Genomic DNA, 21427 nt, shown 5'->3' on the forward strand with positions numbered 1-21427 from the left:
TTAAAAAAGAAAATCATATTATCAATATGAAATGATTTTCTTTCAGCATATGTGAAAACAAACAAAGATTAAAGGCATTAGAACAAACAAGTTTTATCTACCCGAGTGCTCTCTCTTGGAAGCACTCCGGTTTTATCCCTATAAAAGCTGCCGTTTTATAAGGCACTAAACAAAATATAATACAACCAAGGTTCGGAATAGTCGGACGGTGGGCTGACAGCGCAAGCGGGCGGACGCTTTACTGCTCGCCACATTGAACACATTGTGGGATCCAACTTATTAGGCGATTTGATCATGCGAATAATACTCGTTACACACATTTTATTGCGTATTGGTTCGATACTCTTCGAGCATTTAGAAAATTAATATCTTTTCAGAGGAATTCTTCACAGCATTTCATTGAGGGGCCATTCAGCGTGAATCTACTGAAAGTATTTTCTGAACGGGGCTTACAATGTCTACACGCTTGAAATGTGCGGTTTTCTAAAGTAGATATATTGGCAAGTGTTGCTATTGAATTCCTCTGCGGGGTGTACGATATTCAATATGTAGATTGTGCTGAAACCATATCAAATAATGCTAAAGTTTGCTAAATTTTTTTTGTCACTGCCTAGCAATCGATTTATGTTTAATGACATTAATTTAACAAGAAATATGTGACAATATGCCTTATACCTAATCATATTACGGCTCTGGAATGTGATGTTCAATTAGTCAGGCTTCACTGAACTTCAAATGAAACTACAATTACAGCAGTTTACTGTCCTGTTATCAAATTATAGGTAAGTGGTCATTTACAGTTGATAAATAATTTAGATTAAGGAATTATCGAGCCACAAACCATCCATAATATATGTACCTATATAATTTATCATTTAGGTACATATACACACATAAATTGAAAATACGCCTCTGAAAGTCAATAAGAAATAACCTAAATTCCCACACAACAGTTGGTTTGGTATTTCGGCAGCGTCTCGCTGACTCTGATTATGTAGATTCCTTTACAGAGGAGATTTTACGCAAACATACGAATGAAGATCGAATCAGATATGCATGGGATCAGTTTCTTATCTTTACGAATATATATATATATATACATATATTCTTATAAATATGGAAACGAATATTACATACTACATAGGCCATAATAGAACATTGACATTTTGGTAATTTACATATAAACTGTTTGACATTAAATATTAGGCTTCTGAAAATGTATTTATTTTTGAAGAATTTGTAAACATAATCAAATAAAAATAAATGAAACAAACCAAGGTCCATTCCTAGAAAACTCCTAAATTAAAAAAAAGGTTTTCGGAGAATTTATCTGATTATTATGTACCTTCGTATTATGATTACTCTATTTCAATATTGAAAAAACGAAGCTTCTGTAAAGTGACGTCGGTATAATTCGTTAGTCTCCCGGAGACATACAATTGTAAGGATCCCGGAGAGTCCACCACAAATTCAATTGAGTAAAGTGCGGGTGTCCTGCCGTCTCCGAGGGTTATTTAGCTGAAACGCCGCTTGTTGACAGTGCCCTATTATCGGACGCAGGAATATTGAACGAGAACAGATACCTGGAAAACCTCGGGACGTATACTTTGCGAAATAGGAATTGCTAGAAAGAAACTTGATAAATTGACACCGAGCCAACTGCAGTTTATCTTTTGTTAATCCTATATAGGTCTTTGGGTTGAAAGAACTCGCTATTGGAGTGGAAGAGATAAGTTTTTCGAATCATTGTACTCTATAGCGACTTTCCTGTCGTATCGCTAGGTATTACATAATAGTTGTTTCATCGATATCCACATAAAATTATTGGACTAGTCTTTGCTGTTTATTTGTTCATAAAAACAAACAACAGTTGAGATATAATGTGCGCGCTAGTAACTAATGGATAGGAAGTTTTCCGTGTAGATACTTAAGCGGCCAATTCTCGAGGCGAGACTACTTTCTGAGTACACATTAGTGGCCGCCGCCGGATGCTTTCCTGGCTAAATCTTAACTATCTACTTAAGTCAGTGTCAGGGTGAACTCGCGAACGAATTGAATAAGCCCCTCGCTCTCGCTTCCCTTTATCTGCTTTCATTACATGAGCTTCACTCCGAAATTCGGTTCAATTACTCTGTAATTTGGTGAATTGACGTGGCATTTTGTCAGCTTCCTCGCATGTTTTGTTTGGAGTAATTTACGTTTTTAATTCATTTGCTTGATAACATAGTAAGTTCCAGGTTTTCCTCACATTTCAGGGTTTATTTAACATTTTTAGTTAGGAAGTCTAAATACGTCAAGATCTTATTCTGAAATACTTTCTATTGACGCGGTTGATACAATTTCTTCAAAACGTCGTTCGTCACTTTTAAAGAACAGGTACTGACAAGGATGTCATATTCCGTTGGTCATAGCCAAAATTCCATCAATAATGAAAAAAATGATAGCGCATAATATCATATTTTATTATGAACGTTATTGGGTAGTACAAGCAGCTGCAAAAGCGCGCAGTAAATGCTTTATTGCGAACATTGTCAATTTCGATGGAGGTTCACTTCCGCGAATTACTGACCAATGAAATGACAGTGTAACTAAAGCTGAGAACACATATATGAGCTTCATTTATTTGTCGACCTTATGACTGCAAACGCTGCTTGCTCGGCTCAATGACAACTGGATGAAATTGATTTCATTTATAAATTAGTAATTGAGTTTTTAACAAAATCGTGATGGCGATATTCAGTATTGTAATGGATTTACTGTCGCGCCCATACTTTTTGTCTTGAAGACCATAGACAATTAATTAATTAATTGTATGTAGAAGATTAAAAAAAAATTAACATTTGCAATTTAGTTGTAACTTGAAAAAGGTGTGTAAAAGATTAATTTCTGTGAGCATATTTAGGTACTTGGTTTGTCTGCTATTAGTAGGAGTAGCACTACGTGAGAAATCACACCGGATTATACCAGTTTACAAATGCACTTTGCTGTAAAGGTAACTATGAACTTTCGCTTATATTACATTAAAATTTCCTTTTTAAACATTTAGTGACCGCTACATATGTCACGTTTACAAAGTAGCACTTTAAAAATGTTTTCTACTTACTATACACTCTATCTTATGCATGGATTGTATGCTGCATGGTTGTGAGGTTATGAAGCCGCAAAGCCTGGGGTCAGCGTAAAAAAATCCTTTTTTGAAGATTCGGCTGTGATTTTACAACCGGCCGCCTGCTTGACATTAACCCTCCTTGGCAATGCTATTGTTGCCTATCAGTGAACACGGGATTGATCCCAGTAGTTGCGTTGCGAGTCTTTCAAGCCACGTTAAGATGGATAGTGATATTTTTAAATGTAGCCAAATATATTAGATTTCCAACACAATTTAGATTATATTTACAAAAATAATACGAGTAAAACACGTGCGTAACATCGCCTAAGTGTATCCTCGCCCTAGCTCTCTCCCTTCCTAAAGTAATAATATAGAACACCGCGGTGTCCTCATAAAAATATGTTTAATGACCACATAAAGATTCGATATGTTAGCGGCGACGCGCTGAAAGCCTCTGTTACTCAAAGTGTACTTATATATGTATCTATAAATCTGAAAATGCTTTATTTATTACCAAAGCTCTATTGATACTGTAGCTTGGACCCGTTAAACATTAATATCGTCGTTTTAGTTTATAATCTACGTTATAGTGCTGTGCACATTACACTTCTATTGTTATAAAAATATTGCTACTCAGGATAGGTCGCCGTCGTCAACTTTGACGTTAACGTACGCATTTACGCGTTTAACGTGCGCAAATGTAAAGTACTTAGGCGATTTTGTATAAACGTCTGCGGCGCACCGGTGAGAGTTTATTAGCAACACTCTATAAAATATTCCCTTGCCTCAAAGTGCATAAGGAAAAAAAAAATTACTTTGCTTTTAGTGTATTTATGGTATTCCTTAACCCGAAATAACGTTGTCCTAGAAAATAATCAAGACTTGGTGAAAATGGCATACGACAAAATGACGCATAGTTCTAAAAAATAATCTATTTCTGTGCATGGTTTAAATCTACAAATGTCTACAAAGTTTTTATGATAATTAAATTTGTAATTGGTAATTAGTTGTTATTTACTAGTTTACATTATATTTGTTTCAATACTTTCTTCTATTTGACTAATCTTTGGCAACGCTGGAAGCTCTGAAATACCTAAGTCTTCCATCAGTTTATAACAATACAATAAAGTTTCACAAAGGCAGATTTTCCCATTGAATTGTCTCAAATGTCTCCCCTCCCTCACCCGGTTTCCCTCAGCTATTAACCACAAGTTTCGTTATTAGCGACTGTGGTGGAAAGTTACACTGGAATCACCTTCATTTAAGTTGAGATTAAATTCTTAGTCTGATGAAATAATTTGGCATAGTCATCAGTATTTTGACATTTATTAACGTTTTAATACCATAATTCTAATTTATCCAGTAAAAAATTCGCTAGTACATTAATTTTCAATTTTTGATTTCTTATATCAGCAAAATTTTATTTCTTCAATAAATTTAATCATTATCATATCCAGTGTGTTATTGCTAACAATGGTGTCAGATTTTTATTCAAGTCACCTAAAGGCCTCTGACATGACTTTTACGACTACTTACCGCCATCTAGTCTATCTCGTGGCAGGTAGTCGCATACACACTTGTGAACTAAACTGTCCACCAGTGTGCAGGTTTCCTCACGATGTTTTCCTTCACCGGAAGCAAGTGGTGAGCTATGAAAACTACTATAATAATTATATACTATATGAGTCAGATTGGTATACAAACTCATATGGCACGAGTAGGATACGAACCTGAGACTTTTCGATCCACACGCGGATCGATCGATCTTTCGATCCATTTTAACAATTACACCACTACTGTTTCTAAATTAATTTAATGAAAAGTCAGTCTTTTAATTTGTCTTTTTATATTATTTTTAAATCCTTCCTGCTTCAAACCGTATTCAATCACACATAAATAGGAGTTGGTATACTTTATAGGGCACACACCCCCAAATAAACATATTCCACTCAAAGATACATTGTTCAAAGCTTGTTTTAATTAACTGTAATTCAAAAATGTTTTACACAGTTAACCTACGTTAAATAAACAGAAGAAAGTGACGCTAAACAATAAATTAGACACAAACTTTGTGAAAACTTGGTACAATCTTCAAAGGCCCGTAAACGAGATCAAGTAATTTAAACCGAAATAAGCAAAATTACTCTGGCATTGTCGGCTTCTCGACGAGCGACGCCACGGAAAACCGTTTCCACAAGTATTTCCTTAAAATTAAATTTAATATTTTAACGATACAAATTCGAAAGGTTCGAAAGCATTTCCCTGTAAATTTAAATTTTAAAATTATATTCTTGGAAATAATAAGTATTTATTTTCATCACTGGCAATTATTTTGTTGCAAAATTCAGATAATACCTACATGGCATTAAACATTACTTACTGCTTATATTCATCACAGATTTAAACATTACTACTTAACACGTTTTGAAAATAAATGAAGTGAAATTGTTTAATAAAGTTACACCATATGAAATGTCTCCATTCCGTTATTTTTATGGAAATTCTTTAGATCGCGGGGTGGACCGGATGTCCAACCTTCCTTTGGTATTCAGCGCGCGGTCCTCAGAGGAAAATTAAGGTAGGCCTCCAAGGACATGTGGGCTTTGATTCCATACCGATTTTTGTATGTAGAAATGGCGGTTGCCTCATATGGTATTCATAAAGAGTCTGATGCAAGACACTTCTAGGGGCAGCGTTTACTTAGCTGTCATACCTACGTCGCGTCCACTGCACCACATTTCCACATTCCATTGTTAACTTTTATTAACATATAATTAATATTATTATCTATATATATAAAACTCTTGCGTTACTGAGTGACTGACTGACCGACAGACAACGCACAGCCCAAACTATTGGGCGTAAAAAGCTGAAATTTGGTATGTAGGTTCCCCGGGGAACACTCCCCGGGGAAGTGCTCAGTTTCAGTGCTCTCCTACACAGGAGAGCACTTAGAAGGGCTTTCCTGAATTTCTCACTGGAAAACGGATTTTCACGCACATACAAAGTTGTGGGCAAAAGCTAGTGTCAGTCCAGTAAAACATGTCCTATATTTCAAATTCGTAAGTTAAATACTTATTAAATCGATCTGACATAAAGATTTACTAGTCAATTCATAACATTACTAAAGATTATAAAATAGTGAATGACACTTAGTTTCTTGATGGAATAATACTATAATTAGTTATTGTTGGTAAAACTAAATCACAAGAACATTTTTGCTACCCGCTCGTCGCGCACTTTCCGTCATAACTTTGGAAACTTATCTTAGTTAGAGACGATCAATTTTCATTTTCTCTCAATTATGAAATTTCTCTCGGAGCAAAAATAACACCACTCACGTCATGTTTCTGAAATATTATTCTTTAATCTTATCAATTATTCTGACTATTTAGTACTACTATCATAAATTCTAAATATCTGATATTACATATTATTCCTGTGTCTGAAATAAATAATTTAAAATTTATTTTATTTTTTTATAATTTGTTCCAAAACACCAATTATATTTTCCTCTTCTGTTGTAAAATATACATATAAAAGTTAATTTGTTCATTGTTTGTAGTTCAAAAGTGTTTCTGTTTTGGTTATTGTTCTTAATAATCAAATTGAGAGATAAAAATAAAAGTAAATTTAGCCACGTACCCGATATACTTTAGAAGTCAGCATCCTATATTTTCGATTCACGAAAAGTTACATTAAAATAAGTCTTTTACATCATTACAAGCAAATAATGAAGCGTGCCGTACGTCTAATGAATACGGAGATCCGCCAAAGATTTGTTTCCATTCCTTCCGGTTCAGTTTCGTATTTACATTTTACACAAACGGAAGGCCTGCGTAATATATATGCAAGATGATAAACAAACGGAATACGGGAAGTTATAATTTCCACGTATCTGAGATGTAAAAATACATATAAGTACATGCATAGATACTTTCCTGATGTTATCTGTTGGTAAAAATATGAGTATATTATTCGTAGATGTTCACAAATCTGTATGTATATACATATACTGTAATAAATTATACGGAGTCGAAATTTTCCACATCCCCTATGTTCCTATGATACCCAGGTTCACCCTGATACTTATTATAAAATGCTAGGTCGGGAAGAAAAAATCTAGATGGAGACTACACAAGTAAAACTAAAAACAACACAAGTAATAAAACGTTAAGGACTTAAATTTTGGCCTGAAGTCTTCCTAAAATTCCCCGTCGTCTATTTATCTCTACAGAACAATCAGTCTGCAATGATATAACATACCTAAAAATAAAACGTCATAGTCAACAAGGGAAATTGTTTTCATCGCGTCACGTCACGATCCCTCCTCTTGAACATTTGTCAAAAATTAAAACGATGTAAGCAAATTGATAGCGCCTACCGTCAGATAATTTGATAAATGTATAGAGTTCGCTAGATTCCGAGGAGTGTAAACTTCTTTAGGGATCTTTTATCGCACCTTCCAACGCCCACTTACATAAAGATCAGTTGGAGCTAGGATAACAATATAAATTATTCATTAGGTCGCAATGACGATATAGGAAATAAATAAGGCACACATGGAGCGTGTAAGAGTGGCCATCGATAAATTGTGTTGTGTTTTGTCGATGGAAGTAGCGAGCGAGGCGTTAAGGGCTTGGGGCTACATCCATCATGTCCAGGGCAGATTGATCGACGCCACAGTCCGAGTCCACCACAAACAAGAGTATAGTCGACGAAAAATTCTTGCCACTATTGAGATATAGGCACAAACGTATGGTTGTCTTTGTTTTACAGAATTTCAATATCACTAACTTATCTGTGAGAAGCTTAGGCGGTCGCATAAAATTACGTTTTAAAATTATCTAGAAATAAGATCCTTTTAGTTTCGGTAAACCTAAATTCCAAATCGTATCGTTAACTACCATTGTATTTCATCTTCCGGCATCAGCATCATCTTGATGATGATATTCTACAAATGTTCATAAATGTGAAAGTTTTTATGTGGGAATGAGTAGGTATGTTGTTTACTCAATTTCGAGATGTACCTACAGGATAGATATCAATTTATTCAAATTCAAAATTAATTAATTAATTCATTATTAATTAGAATAATCATTTGAAGATGTTGAATCGTGATTTCCTACCAAAATGAACATTCATCATGGTGACGACTGTACAAGCAGCGCAGTGCAAGGACTACTAGCTCTGAGACAAAAATGGTGAGAACAAACAAATGCGCTGTCGATATCGTGACATGAGGATTGATGGTAGGCGGACGGCCGCAAAAACGGGCCCTTTATGTGCACTAGTATACTCCTTCCTGGGCCTCGATTCTTGCTAAATCTGTGTTCATTTAATCTATTATCCCCATTTTTTAAGCTTTCACACAATTTCTGCATTCATAATAACAATCGAAAAAGTTCAATCGAACCCATTTCTAAATCCAAAAAATACTGAGGAAAATAGAATCGGGCCCTCGTCGGGTCTCAGTTTATAATGTGAAATGTCAGGTATTTTTCACAGAGAGAGTACGAGTACCTTCGATTCCGATCCGTTATTAGCTACTTTAGTCCACATTCACTTCATAATTATTTAGGCAATTAGTCTTCTCTTTATTCCTAAAATACATCAATTAATTAAATAATATTAAATTAAATCCTAATGATTCTTTCAAAAAATATATAAAGGGAAATATTTATATTTTTTAATTTCAATAAGCATTTCATATCAAACCTAAGTATTGTTTTTTAACAAAAATATTTTAACTATAAGTACAAGTGATGCCTTTAAACTTCCTATTACATTAGTGTATTTTTGGTAAATAGGATGTGTGTTGTTACAGAGTTCGTGATGTCAGAGGGCGGGGCTAACGCGGCGTATCCTGCGCGGTCTCCGATGTCCAGCTCCACTACAGGGCACTCCAGCTCTAGTCATCACAGGTAAGCCGTCGAAATTCTGAATATCATCATCATTAAGAACTAGTCTTTTGATACAACTAATTGATCGGAATAGAATCTATATGATCAAGCTAATAAAATAAATAGGATAAATAAGCCTTGCATAATTTTACAAATAAAATGGATGAGTATTATAGCCATTTAGCAGTTTATGAGGTTTTTGAAATTGCCTGATCACATATATCCCCGGCCATTTTCAGGATTCCATTTTGTGACTGGCGAATTAATTGTCTCGACTTCGTATAAGCCGCTTTAGCAACTCAATGCTCATTCATATTATTTGTAAAAAATATATTCACATCATAACATTATTCACGTCGACAAGAAAGTTAAATATCGTTTCTAACTCCTGCCTTAAAAAGTAATCGCTTATTTCATAGTTTATTATTATTTGAGTATTATAAATTCTCAAATTTACCTAAGCTTGAAACAAAAATCCCAGTCACACATCAGGCAAAATTATTACAAAAATAAATAAAAACTATACAAAAATAAACTTCACGGTAGCACCAAAGAGAAATTCGTTTCAAAACTAATTTGGTGACATTTATTAAAAGCGCTAAAACGCGCTCGCAGCGCAATACTCGAGCGCGGCTTTTAAGTAATAAAGTCACCGAACATGCACATAAAAGCCCACAAATTTAATAAAGACATTTTTGCGATAAAAGAGTGCCCTATCGAGAGGCTAAAAACCTTTATTAATGCACTTATATTCTAAAATTTCCTTTGAGCTTTCGAAACCCTCCGAAATTAATCTTAGCTCTCATCAAAAGGATCGGGAATGTTCTGCATTCCAATCCCGTATTGAATGAACGAGGCAGGCGATGCGATGAGACAAATTTTAACATGTCGAATTTAATAAAGACCACTAGTGTGGCCTCTAATTAAATATAATAGCTACCCTTAAGCTCTTTGTAAAGAGATTTTCAAAGCTAATAAAAAATTGATGGACCCTCCGCGGGCGTCGCGCCTTTAAAAGTGCTTGTCCGGTCCACATTAATTTAAACTTATCCACGAGAAATGCTTTAAACTTGAGAATCGAGAATGTACTAATTTACATTTTTAATCATAGTTCCGTTTACTTTTATTAAGCCACAAGCACGGCATTGGCTGTTTTTTTTCTTAATCTTCATCAGAAACTTCTTGTTGGTTAACTTTTTCTCCGAAGAAACAATTTCTTAATTTGTATTTTTTTCACGCTATTCATTTTACAATATTTAGGGCCTGTTATTTTATAAAATTGTGTGAAGGAAAAAAAATCATTTTAGGAAAATCACATACTTCATCCATGTATTACTGTGGAATGATTTATATAATAATTATTTCACTTTAATGTTGTATAGCTGTAAAATATAGCCACGTGAAACCGGATAGCGCAATCCACAACAAAATTACAGCTAAACAGGGTAATTCTGCAACTGCTCGCTTAACTGCACGTGTGCAACGCGATCCTCCCATGTGACGTCACAATTTTACGTAATTAACGGGGTCCGTACCGCCGACGTCGCACCGCCTATGCTGCCCGAATATATTACGTGCAATACGTGCACCGTGGTCTGCGTAGTACTAACGTCCCTTGTGGCTCACCGAACTTCCAATTCGTGTTAAATTCTCCAGCCGATATCTCTTTATTTTATGAGTTTTCTTGTAAGTAAGACATAGCAGATTGATTAGATATATTAATTATTGGTAACTTCTTACATCTAAAAAAACAGTTATGAGTTGGTATTTCGATGTACCTATGAACCATTGCTTACTGGATAAATCTTTCAACGTATCGTACAGTGAACACTATTTTGAGTAGACCTTTGGATGTATCTACGTATGTAAGTGCCCTACAAACTACAAACCTACAATTTTAACACACTAAATACACATAAAAGCTCATATTTTAAGACTAAATAACTCAACATTAAAAAAAATATTTTTTTGAAAGAATTTTACCTCGCAAATCCTAACTAATCAGACTTAGCTGTCGCCGCCCAAAATGACACTAAATATACTTTTGTTTTAAATTTAAATTTTCTTTCAGTAATAAATGCCGCCGATTGAGAAAACCAACCAGTGACCAGTGTGTATCGCTCGCTACCCGTCGAGAACACTGCACAGACATGGAAAATGCTTTACCAAATCTATTTACCGCCAAAAACTCTGCTCTATTTTTGCAGCGAAAATAGAGCCATTATTATTTTTTGCGTTAACTCTCCTTAGGCATGGTATTGTTGCCTATCAGCTGCCAAGATCCTGCCTCTTACGACATCCATTGGAGGATATGGAATAGTCCTATTTTAGGGCGGAACCACACGCCAAAGCCGATTGGCCATTAACACTATTGACAGTGGTATCATGGCAAGGGGTGGTTTATTTACCGAATGTTCAGGTGCTGACATCTACCATCACCCTATTCAGCAAAGACTATATTTCGCTACCCCGCCATTAGATGGAGTTTAAATATTAAATTTTATCGATAAAAATATACATAAAGCGAATTGAGTATTCTAATAATATAATATCATTCTATTAATAACTCGTACTTACATCGACTACTGGCCACATGAAGTAGCCAAAAAATATATTTATTTATTACCACGTCATGCCGGCTATCGACTAGCACATGCAAAAGAACACCTCATTAATATATTACGGGGGACATCCCTATGCCCTGCCCCTTGTACAATTTTGCTTATTCACGATACAAGACCGCCATTTTCGAACACGTTAGCTTTTAAATTGGACCTAAATAATATATGACCTACGTAAAGAGCCGATTTGTCGATGGTAGTTAACGGTCATTTTACTTTCTTCGCTTTGTTCCTCGTTCGGATTTCGTGTCGGACGATTTCTTTGTGTGTAAAAACACACGACTTTTATAATAGTGTATTATTCGTTATAATTTAACTTATGAGATTAAATATATATTTTAGGTATGCATAGTTTTTTTTTTCACTTCCAACCAGAGGGGTCTTATAACCTGTGTATATTTTATCTGACATCGTGGCGCTCAAACGAGTGTACCTATATCTTTGATCTAATTTTCTTTTGTTTGAAGTGGTTATATCGGAAGTGTTTCAATTTAAGACTTACAGTTTTATATATATTTGTATATCTCCAAACATACTGATGCCTACCACCTGTGACTCACAGGTAATTAAATTACTTTTCAAACAACATTTGAAGGGGACTTAATATGTCCGATAATATAAGTTTACCGAAAAAAATAATTCTAAGCAGAATGCTCACGTAATTTTTGATGCAAGTAATGTTCTTTAAAAAAATTGTTCGTGTAATAAAGTTCATTTCTTTTTCCACCCACATTTAGATGAGATATAGGATTAGCTAAACATTTTATTGAATGATGTTATCCTACTTAAATAATAAAACGACTACTTTAAAATAGCCGAGTCACGTAGTTCATTAGTCACTGACCTAACAGGAACAGAGCCGGAGGCAATAAAATAACCCCTTTTACGATGTGTTAAGTGGAAACGAATCATATCCCATCATCAATCATAATTCCTCCCTCTCCAGAACCTTCCTCCAAATGGAATCCCACTGTTACTAATTTAATTTACATTGTTTTTACAACGTGCGTGTAATAATATGTTTGTGTTGGCAAAAGGCGTTACGTGTTAAGAAGCCTGTATGTAAGGTGCTGTATAGACTAAACTTACATACTTAAATATTGGTAAATATTTGCATTAAACAATTCAAATCATGATATATATACCTTATTGACGTCAAAAATTAACTCATTTAACTAAGCCTACTGGCGACTTCCAAAGCGCAGATGTAGAAGAAGCGACACACCAAATTTTTCACTTTCTCCAAAGATTTCACAGACAAGCCGAAATGTTTTGTGGATAATTTTAAGTTTGCACTGCCAATCAACACGTAGTTGTACAACCTATAAGCATAAGTTTAATGTTCCATATTTGGAAATATGAGTTGAGTATATTTTAGCGGAAAAGATCATTCACTGTTATGGAGACGATCCATCAGTCTATTTGCAAATGTGCTGGCCGATTCGACAGGCAGACGGATCGGTTCTGATCATCTCGAAATCTGGGTTATTTCGAAACTAAAATCATAATGGTAAAATATTACAGTAAAATTTCTGCTTTGTGTCAATTATATTTTTGTGACAGTAAATTCAGTTTGCATCTTCAAAGTCAATTTATATCTATATTTATATTATATATATTTAGTAACGCATCAGATATTAGTACTATATATTGGAAATAATAATAGCATACGAAAATTCGAATTATTACTAATCATATAATTGTTTTAGTTCAGTTTAAAATTCAAAATAATTAAACAAAAATGTAATATGTATTTTTTTTATTTTGAAAGAAAGAGTTCAGCAAAAATGTGCAGATATTTCATATACCTATTTGAATTATATTTTGACTTAATTTTAATTTTATTAATAAAACAAAGCAAGAACTTAATTACAACAGGCATGTCATATAAAATGGCTTCATTGCGTACAATTTTTTCTTGTCAAATGAATTGTATACATTTCTTTAATTTTCCCAGTCACAAGAAATGAGCAAACATTAGGAACATACACACTTTAAGACTTTAATAAGGTTTGCGGAGCTAGTGCCTTACAAACTCCATTTTGTGTCTTTCTACAGTTTTTATTGCTCCAATGCTACATAAAAGAGCTGTTTTAAGTTATAAAATCTTATAAAACGACACAAAAACCCCTTTGAAGCTAAGCTCACCTGGAGTACTTTAATAAAATATGAATTACACGATTTATTTGTAAATTGCAATATTTTACTTATATTTGGCAGTACTCAATGTAGTAATTGCGAAAGTGATAATTTTCTACTCATTAACACACACCTGACGAGGAATAGGCACTTAAGTGACGCCGACACCTAACTTTGGAGACATGCCTTCGTAATCTATTTTTTGTAGTTATTAAAAATATATACAATTTTAATAATTTTTATATATTATTAGAAAGAAAAAAAAACATTGTAAGAAACAATAAGGGTAAGCCGATCTGGCATGATAGGGACCAATACTGTTCAAATGAGTTTCTTTCGGCATTTCTTCTCAGCAGTGGTCGTTCCGAACTGCCAGTAGTTTGTAGCTTGTGAGAAATAACTATAAATATAAAGATTGACGAGAAAAAGTGCCTGTGAAGGTCTAATTTCTGAATAAATGATTTGAATTTGAATTTGAATAAAAATGTAATATTTTACATTGGTCACAAATGAACGTTTTCAAACAAAATTTAGGTATTGGGAGCCCCTTAATATTTTTTCCATGGACCGAGAATGTGTGTGAATATATCTGTCTACGCATCACTGGACTGTTCATTCGTTTTCCATCAACCCGTCACTAGCTAGAAGGGAGCAAAAAATACGACAAGGTCCAAGCGCTGGCCACAGTCAGTACTCTCTGGACCTTCTCAATTTGACCTCATTTACACAGTCTGTAGAACATATTTGACCTACCAATTAAAACTTGGTACCCAAACATTTTAAAACCAACAAAAAATTATTTTACCTGTTTAGCACCCTAAGCAGGTAAAATCATTTTTTGTTGGTTAATCCATTACCATAAAACCAGCCAAGAGGAAGACGAACTTGCTCACGAAGGGTTCCGTAGCATATAATATTTAGTTTTGCGTGAAATATACACATAAATCGTCACAAACTTTAGCATGGGGCACTAGGCAATGGGCACTCGATCTGAAGGTCCAGTGAGCATTAGAGCCCACTGGCCGCCTAGGTCCGCAGGGCCGAGGCCCAACGTTTGGCCCGAGCCTAATACCCGTCCGCAGTGAGTGACATCCCAGCCTCCAAGAAGCTCCATTAACCAACAACTTTAAGGGCTCAACCAAGATGCGAACGCGTTGTAATAAATAAAGCGGTTGAGACAGATAAATTATCTTTGACTTGAGCACAGCTACCCTTGACAAATTATCTGTCATAAAAGCTAAAAACAAATTTGTTTCGAAATGAAAAACCTCCTAAATAATATTACGTATAATTTTATAATGCTCTAAAAAAATATTATTTGTGGAAAATTAATCTTTCATATGGCGGATTAGTAAATAACATTATTATTAATCTATTATTGTGAGAATTAACGTTGAAGTGAGTTTCATTACATCGCTAAAACGGAAAGAGCAGGGAGCTGATGGTGTTAAAGTTTTAATTGCTTTTATCACGGTCCTTTGCTTTTAGAGCTTGGAAACGCGTGTGATTTTAGAGTTATCAAATTGAATCTTATAACGGGCAATGAATTTATGATAAAATGGGCTCTTTAGTCAAAGTTATCCCGTCGGATGAGTTGACCTACAATGAGTTAATAAAATCTGGCAACACATCTCATTAATAAATATTATTTCAAACACGAAAACATTGTTACCATTGCGAATCTAAGCCGAATTAATACAAGCGAAAGAATTATATTTACGAATGGATTATTTTTTTTATAGATCGATTAAAAATATACTTTTTTCACAGGAGAGGGAGTTTCAAAGTAGGAGTTGAATAATCAAAATTAATAAAAATATATTTTGTAGCCGACTCATCCCACGGGAAAAGTTTTGAGCGGGATCAGTTGATAATGATACAGCCTGAAGTAATAAAGAATGTAAAATCAATAAGGGTGATAATATGTCCGTTTCATAACAAAGGAGCATTCGATTTGTTATTGCAATGACAAAAATGTAGTTCGTCAAAAATCTGATTTCAAATCAGATAATTTCCCAGATGCAGTATTGAATTGATATTAGTACTGGTTGGTTGGATTGAACCAGTTTTCTCAGTTTACTTTTCACTCTGAACTCGTCTTATCGAACTTGTGGCCGGACGTGACAGGTAAGGTAACGCTCTCATTCCATCTTCGAAACTTTCTGTATCGAATCCAAATGGAAACTTCGGTAATCCCCTCACAAAATATTTCATAGGATTTTACTTTCATCTTTCATATTATTGAATTGTGTTCTGTTTTCGAATAGGGAGTTTTATTTTTACGTATGATGTATGACGAATTGCAATATTTATAAGTATGTTTAATTCTGTTCTACAACGGAGAAACAGAAAACTGACAGACAATATTAGCAGTTGTATTTATTGTAACATCAAACATATTTTTAAGTGCAATAAACTTTAAACAAATAAATTAAAGAAACATATAAAAGAACATACACGATTTTAATCAAACAAATAACAAAACAATAAAACCTTCAATCCAGACAGGTATACATATAGAGTAGACAAATAGAATAGAAATTTTATTTTCGTTTGAGGCTAAAATGGACATCAAATATTGAATGCTGAAACAAGGTGCGCTCGAACGTCAATCAAGAACAATGACTAAAATAACTATAGAGGACATAGACAGGTAAATATATGCAATGGAATTGTTTCAATCGGGGAACAATATGTCATAATAACGCACGTCGGGCGGTCCGTGCATCAGTCGCCGGCATTGTCCGTCGCTATCCAATTAACATGGACCCCGTCAAGCATATTGATGTAGGGTGTCCATACTGTCACTAATTATCGGCCATTTGTGGGTAAACGCAACGGATAGCTTACAAAAACATGCTCTTTAATTTTTAACGATGTTGACTTGTAATGTTGGCTGAAGTAGTTATTCTACAATAATAATTGGACAATTAATAAGTAGGTATTTATATCATTTTACACAACATTTCGTAATGCATTTACAACGATTGAAGCCGTCTATAAAATAAAATAGATACGAAGAATTAAGTAATTGACTTATTATCTAAATATTTAAAATGAAATTAGATAACTTATAGAAAAGTAGGTTGATCATTAATAGACATAAAATATCGTGTTATATTATCGTGCTTCTAACTTGATACAGGTATTTCAGTGATACGATTTATTTACGGCATCTACACTACATGCTAAGCTAATTTCAAACCTTTACTTAAATCTAGGATATAAAAATTTAAATTAAATTTCAAGTTATTCATAATGTTGTAGTAAATATCTAAGCTACCCTCCAAATTACTATTTATATCAATTTTATTATCCGTGCATTGAACTGCACTTAATCAAGCTTCATTGGCAATACTATCTAATTACCGGGGTAATAACAAAAAACGGTTCGTTACCGAGCTACGGAGCAAATCATGCGGCCATAAGCAATCCTCTTACGTTTATGGCATAGACTAGCTATGTTATAGATAACGTAAACCACTATCTTGCTTGAATCTCTCTTTTTTTATGAAAAATTTTACGTTTCAACTTTTTAGATGACTTGCAACCTAAATAGTAATTTAGCCATTTAAATGCATTATTTTAATTTTGATTTGAAGAAATATCTTTTTACATTTTTATCTTTAAAACTTGCTAGCCATCGTAGATATAGCATTTAATTCTAATTTGTCTCTGGTTAAGACTCTGCTTGGCCAAAACTGCGATAAAAATTATGATAGTTTTATGAAAATGCATAATCATTAATTATTATTTATTAACTTTTAAAATGTTTAGAACTCAATAATGGCTACAATTTATTTCGTGTTACCACGAACAGTGGGCAACGGAGTAATCAAGCCACTCACTGCATAACATGAATAAATCGATATTTTTCTTTATACGTAGATAATTGGCTATAAATGCACATTGCTTTTAATTAGAGTACAATTTTGTTTTAGATTGTAATTGAAAAGTTTTGATACAACATTTTATTTAAATAATATTATTAATCGCTTTAGCATACTTATCTACAGGTAAACACTATTTCATATTTATTTATGATCATATAATCATCATATTTATTAATAATATATAAATATCAATCTAGTGTAGAACAGAAAATGCTTTCTATGTAGTACTGAAACTATTGAACTATACCTACCTATGCCACGCAGCCAGATTATAGATATAATATCTAATTCTATATTTGTCTATGGGTAAGCTTCCAGTCGCCCTCCCATAAGTCGAGCAATAGAGATATGATAGAGGTTATTAATTAGATGTCATTACGTCTTATGCCGTCTCATTGTGCTAACGAAAAACCCATGGTTCCGGAGGGTCGCCCTAGCAACCATCCCAAATTCCACCCTGCATTGTCTGGTGATCATAACCGAGGTTTGTGGAGTGTTTCGCTATACTTATAGAGTCAAAGCTGATTTATGTCTAACTACAAAATCTGTAAATACTAGTAAAAATATAAAAACTAAATAAATTAAATTTATGTTGTTCGTTTTCTTTACCAATTTTAATTTGTATTTGAGAAATATTTTAAAAATTAGATTACTGTCAAAAGATCTACGGGGTATCTAACTTATCAATATCCGCGAGAAATATATATAATTAAAACGATGTATTAATGATTTAAAGTAATAAAAAAGTAAAGGAAAAGAATTTAATATTGTGTTAGAAATACATATTATTATTTTTTCTTTACAATTTCGAAACAAAACAATTCAATTAATTACGAGTATGAAGTTCGTATTAAATTAACATTGGGACAGGATTTGCAATTGAAGTGAATATCAATTTGTTACCGGCGCTAATAATTAGCTAATTGCAAACAGTTCATGCTGAAGCAGATATTTATCAAGTGTATATACATAACAGTGGTATATACATTTGAGCAACAGAATATATGAAAAGCCTACAAATTAAACAAATCAAAAAAGAAAATAATAATCTGAAATATATTATCCTCATGACACAAAAATAGTCACTACACTAAAATAGTATCGTTAATGTGTATGAAATATGTATTTGGCAGATCGGAAAGATATCCCAGGAGACATGATAAAAATCTTCACCATGAAGCTACCCCACCCTACCCTCTCTGCTCACATAGCAACGGACGACACGTGCGTGCGGCATGATGTACTTTTCGGCCCATGAAATCTGTACCGATATACTTTACTCCCTCATATATCAAGATGAACCATAATAAATTCCAATCGCTCTCTAAAAATCAGCATATTTGAATTCAAATTTAAGCAAAAAACGACTTAACATGGGATGTAGGTATGTAAAACAAGTTTTATTACAATCCTCGTATTGGAACAAATTTAACATTTTTTCTTTTTCATTTAGAAATTGGACTTTCCATTGTTCTTGCTTTCAATTGTTCTGAATTCAAATAATACGAACATGCCAAAAGCTAAATCGGTTTAGACTTTTCTTTAATTAGACAAGTACATCAGCCACCGGTATTATTATCACGTCATGATATTGATATACAAATAGTATATTTACAATAATATATTTACAAATAGTTAAACAAAAGATCATAATCCAATATTATATTTGTTGCTTTGTAATATTACATTAGACTGCCGAAACTACTGTCGTCGTATCGGTATATGATTAATACTTACATATCTGTAAAGATTCTTTAAAACTGAAAACGAACCAGGAACTTCTTTTAAAATATGAGACAAAAAGCCATAGAATTGTAACTCAACAAAAGCTAATGGAAATTGTAAACAAAATGGTTCGTATTTCACAAATTTATTGAACGGAAAGTTTTAATTGATATAGAAGCATCGAGTAATGCTATGTTCCGATGCACCGGGGCTCGGCACTACTACGAATTCATTCGATTTCGCTAGATTTACTAACCAATTAGCTGACAGCGGCCGACGGCTATATAATTACAGCCTGCAGAGAATTGGATTTTGTTTTAAAACCTGATATTCAGCAAGTCTGTTACGAGCCATTTCATGCGTAATTTGATATTCGAATGACAAATTAGTTGGCAAGCGCGGAACCCTACGGTGAAATTACAGAGAACGGTGAGTCAATTGTGAGCACGTTGGCCGGCCTGCTATCGAAGCCGCTCTCGCTTCCATTGACGCTCAATCTGTTGAATGACTTTTACATTTTTAAGCTTCGTCTACGATCACTAATAGCGATAGGTTCTGTTGTCTGTGGCTGCGATTTTACAACCGAGCGCCTGCCGTCAATCCTTCTTAATAATTCAATTATTAGCTATCAGTTCCCAAAGTTATGTGTCACTGAACGAATTACACGAGAGGATTGGAGTGGCCCTATTATAAAGCGGAAGTAAATATGCATGCAGATTGCCTAAATTATAAGCAAACACCGCAGTGGACTGGTTACTGTTGTCCACATCAACAGCAGTCGACGATTTAAAACATTATTTCTAATTAGTAAATATAGTTTATTTTATGTTTATCTTTGCTTTTTTTAACTATACTATGACTATATAAATAAAACTGCTGTCTATATTCTAAATTCAATAACTGAACTACCACTGCAACATAGGAGGCTCATGGTAATAGAAGTAAAACTTTCCAGTTGATCAACTTTACGATAAGACACACGACTAGGACTAGATACAAGTAGTCACGTAAGCTATTTGGTTTCTTCCCAAACCCACATAGAATTAGCCGTTAACAAGAAACCACTCAAATAGAATTTGAAATGTATATGCAATTTAAAGTACAACTAATTTCCTAATTTCCACACAAATAAAAATAAAACACATTTCACCTCGTACAAAAACAGTTTGTGGTTTGATTGCTCTTGTTCAATTAAGTTAGCTTTTACGACCACTCGGATGTTTCTTAGAATGTTACTTTATCCATTGCATTTTTGCACTACTAACGTGATTGCAGCTGCTATTTTAATGCATGGAACTGTTACAAGTGTAACTTTACAGCCATAAAGGGTTGCAGTTAGTGTCGCCAGGAGAGTTACACTGTACTGTATGTTTCAGAAGGATCCCAATGTAGTTTTTGGCCAAAATTTTATTAAAGTAAATATTAGTAATCTATGAAAAATTTAATTAAAATAAGTTCTATATTTTAATTTCGCTTTGAGTAATTTTAATCGAAATAAATGATTTATTATATTATTAAAGCATCATATGTACATTATTCGTGGCGTTTTTTGTCAGTTAGCCATAATTATGAAAAACACAGGACTATAACGCATGGAAATAAGTTAAGAAAGGCCTTTGCCCAATAGTCGTTTAAAACAAATTAAAATAAATATTAATTTAAACGAAAATATAATACTTAATCAGCAACACGATCAAACAGCCAAGAAGATAAATTTAAGAAACAAGCTGGTTTATAAAGTAACAAGGCATTCAAGTCGCTCAATTTTCCAGAAAAGTAATCCCGAAAACATAAAGATTATGTATAAACCTAATTACCCTATCTCATAATTGCCCTGTTTTGACGTCTACCCTTTGAGGGCCGTCGGTTATTTCCCGAGTCTTGTAAAGATATTAATAACCATCTAAGTCTCTTGCTGTCTGCTCGCGCCCGCAACGTGCGGGTAGCGGGGTGCGGGGTGTGAGCACCCCCTCCCATGTTTTTCGCTAATACCCTTCCGAGATGATAAGATGATGGCTTTACAAGCAAGCAGTAATT

The 21427-nt window shown here is 33.9% G+C and overlaps 1 protein-coding gene across 2 annotated transcripts in view; it reads left to right on the forward strand.

Annotated features, from left to right (window-relative positions):
- The window catches only part of Ten-a (Tenascin accessory), a 273620-nt gene that overhangs the window by 134054 nt on the left and 118139 nt on the right, over nt 1–21427 (forward strand). For both annotated transcript variants that reach the window (XM_053744516.2, XM_053744517.2), the window contains exon 7: nt 8937–9033. In XM_053744516.2, the coding sequence (XP_053600491.1) occupies nt 8937–9033 (97 nt within the window). The remainder of the gene's footprint in view (nt 1–8936; nt 9034–21427) is intronic.

Source organism: Plodia interpunctella, chromosome 4 (genome assembly GCF_027563975.2).
Source record: "Plodia interpunctella isolate USDA-ARS_2022_Savannah chromosome 4, ilPloInte3.2, whole genome shotgun sequence".
NCBI classification, from domain to species: Eukaryota; Metazoa; Arthropoda; class Insecta; order Lepidoptera; family Pyralidae; genus Plodia; species Plodia interpunctella.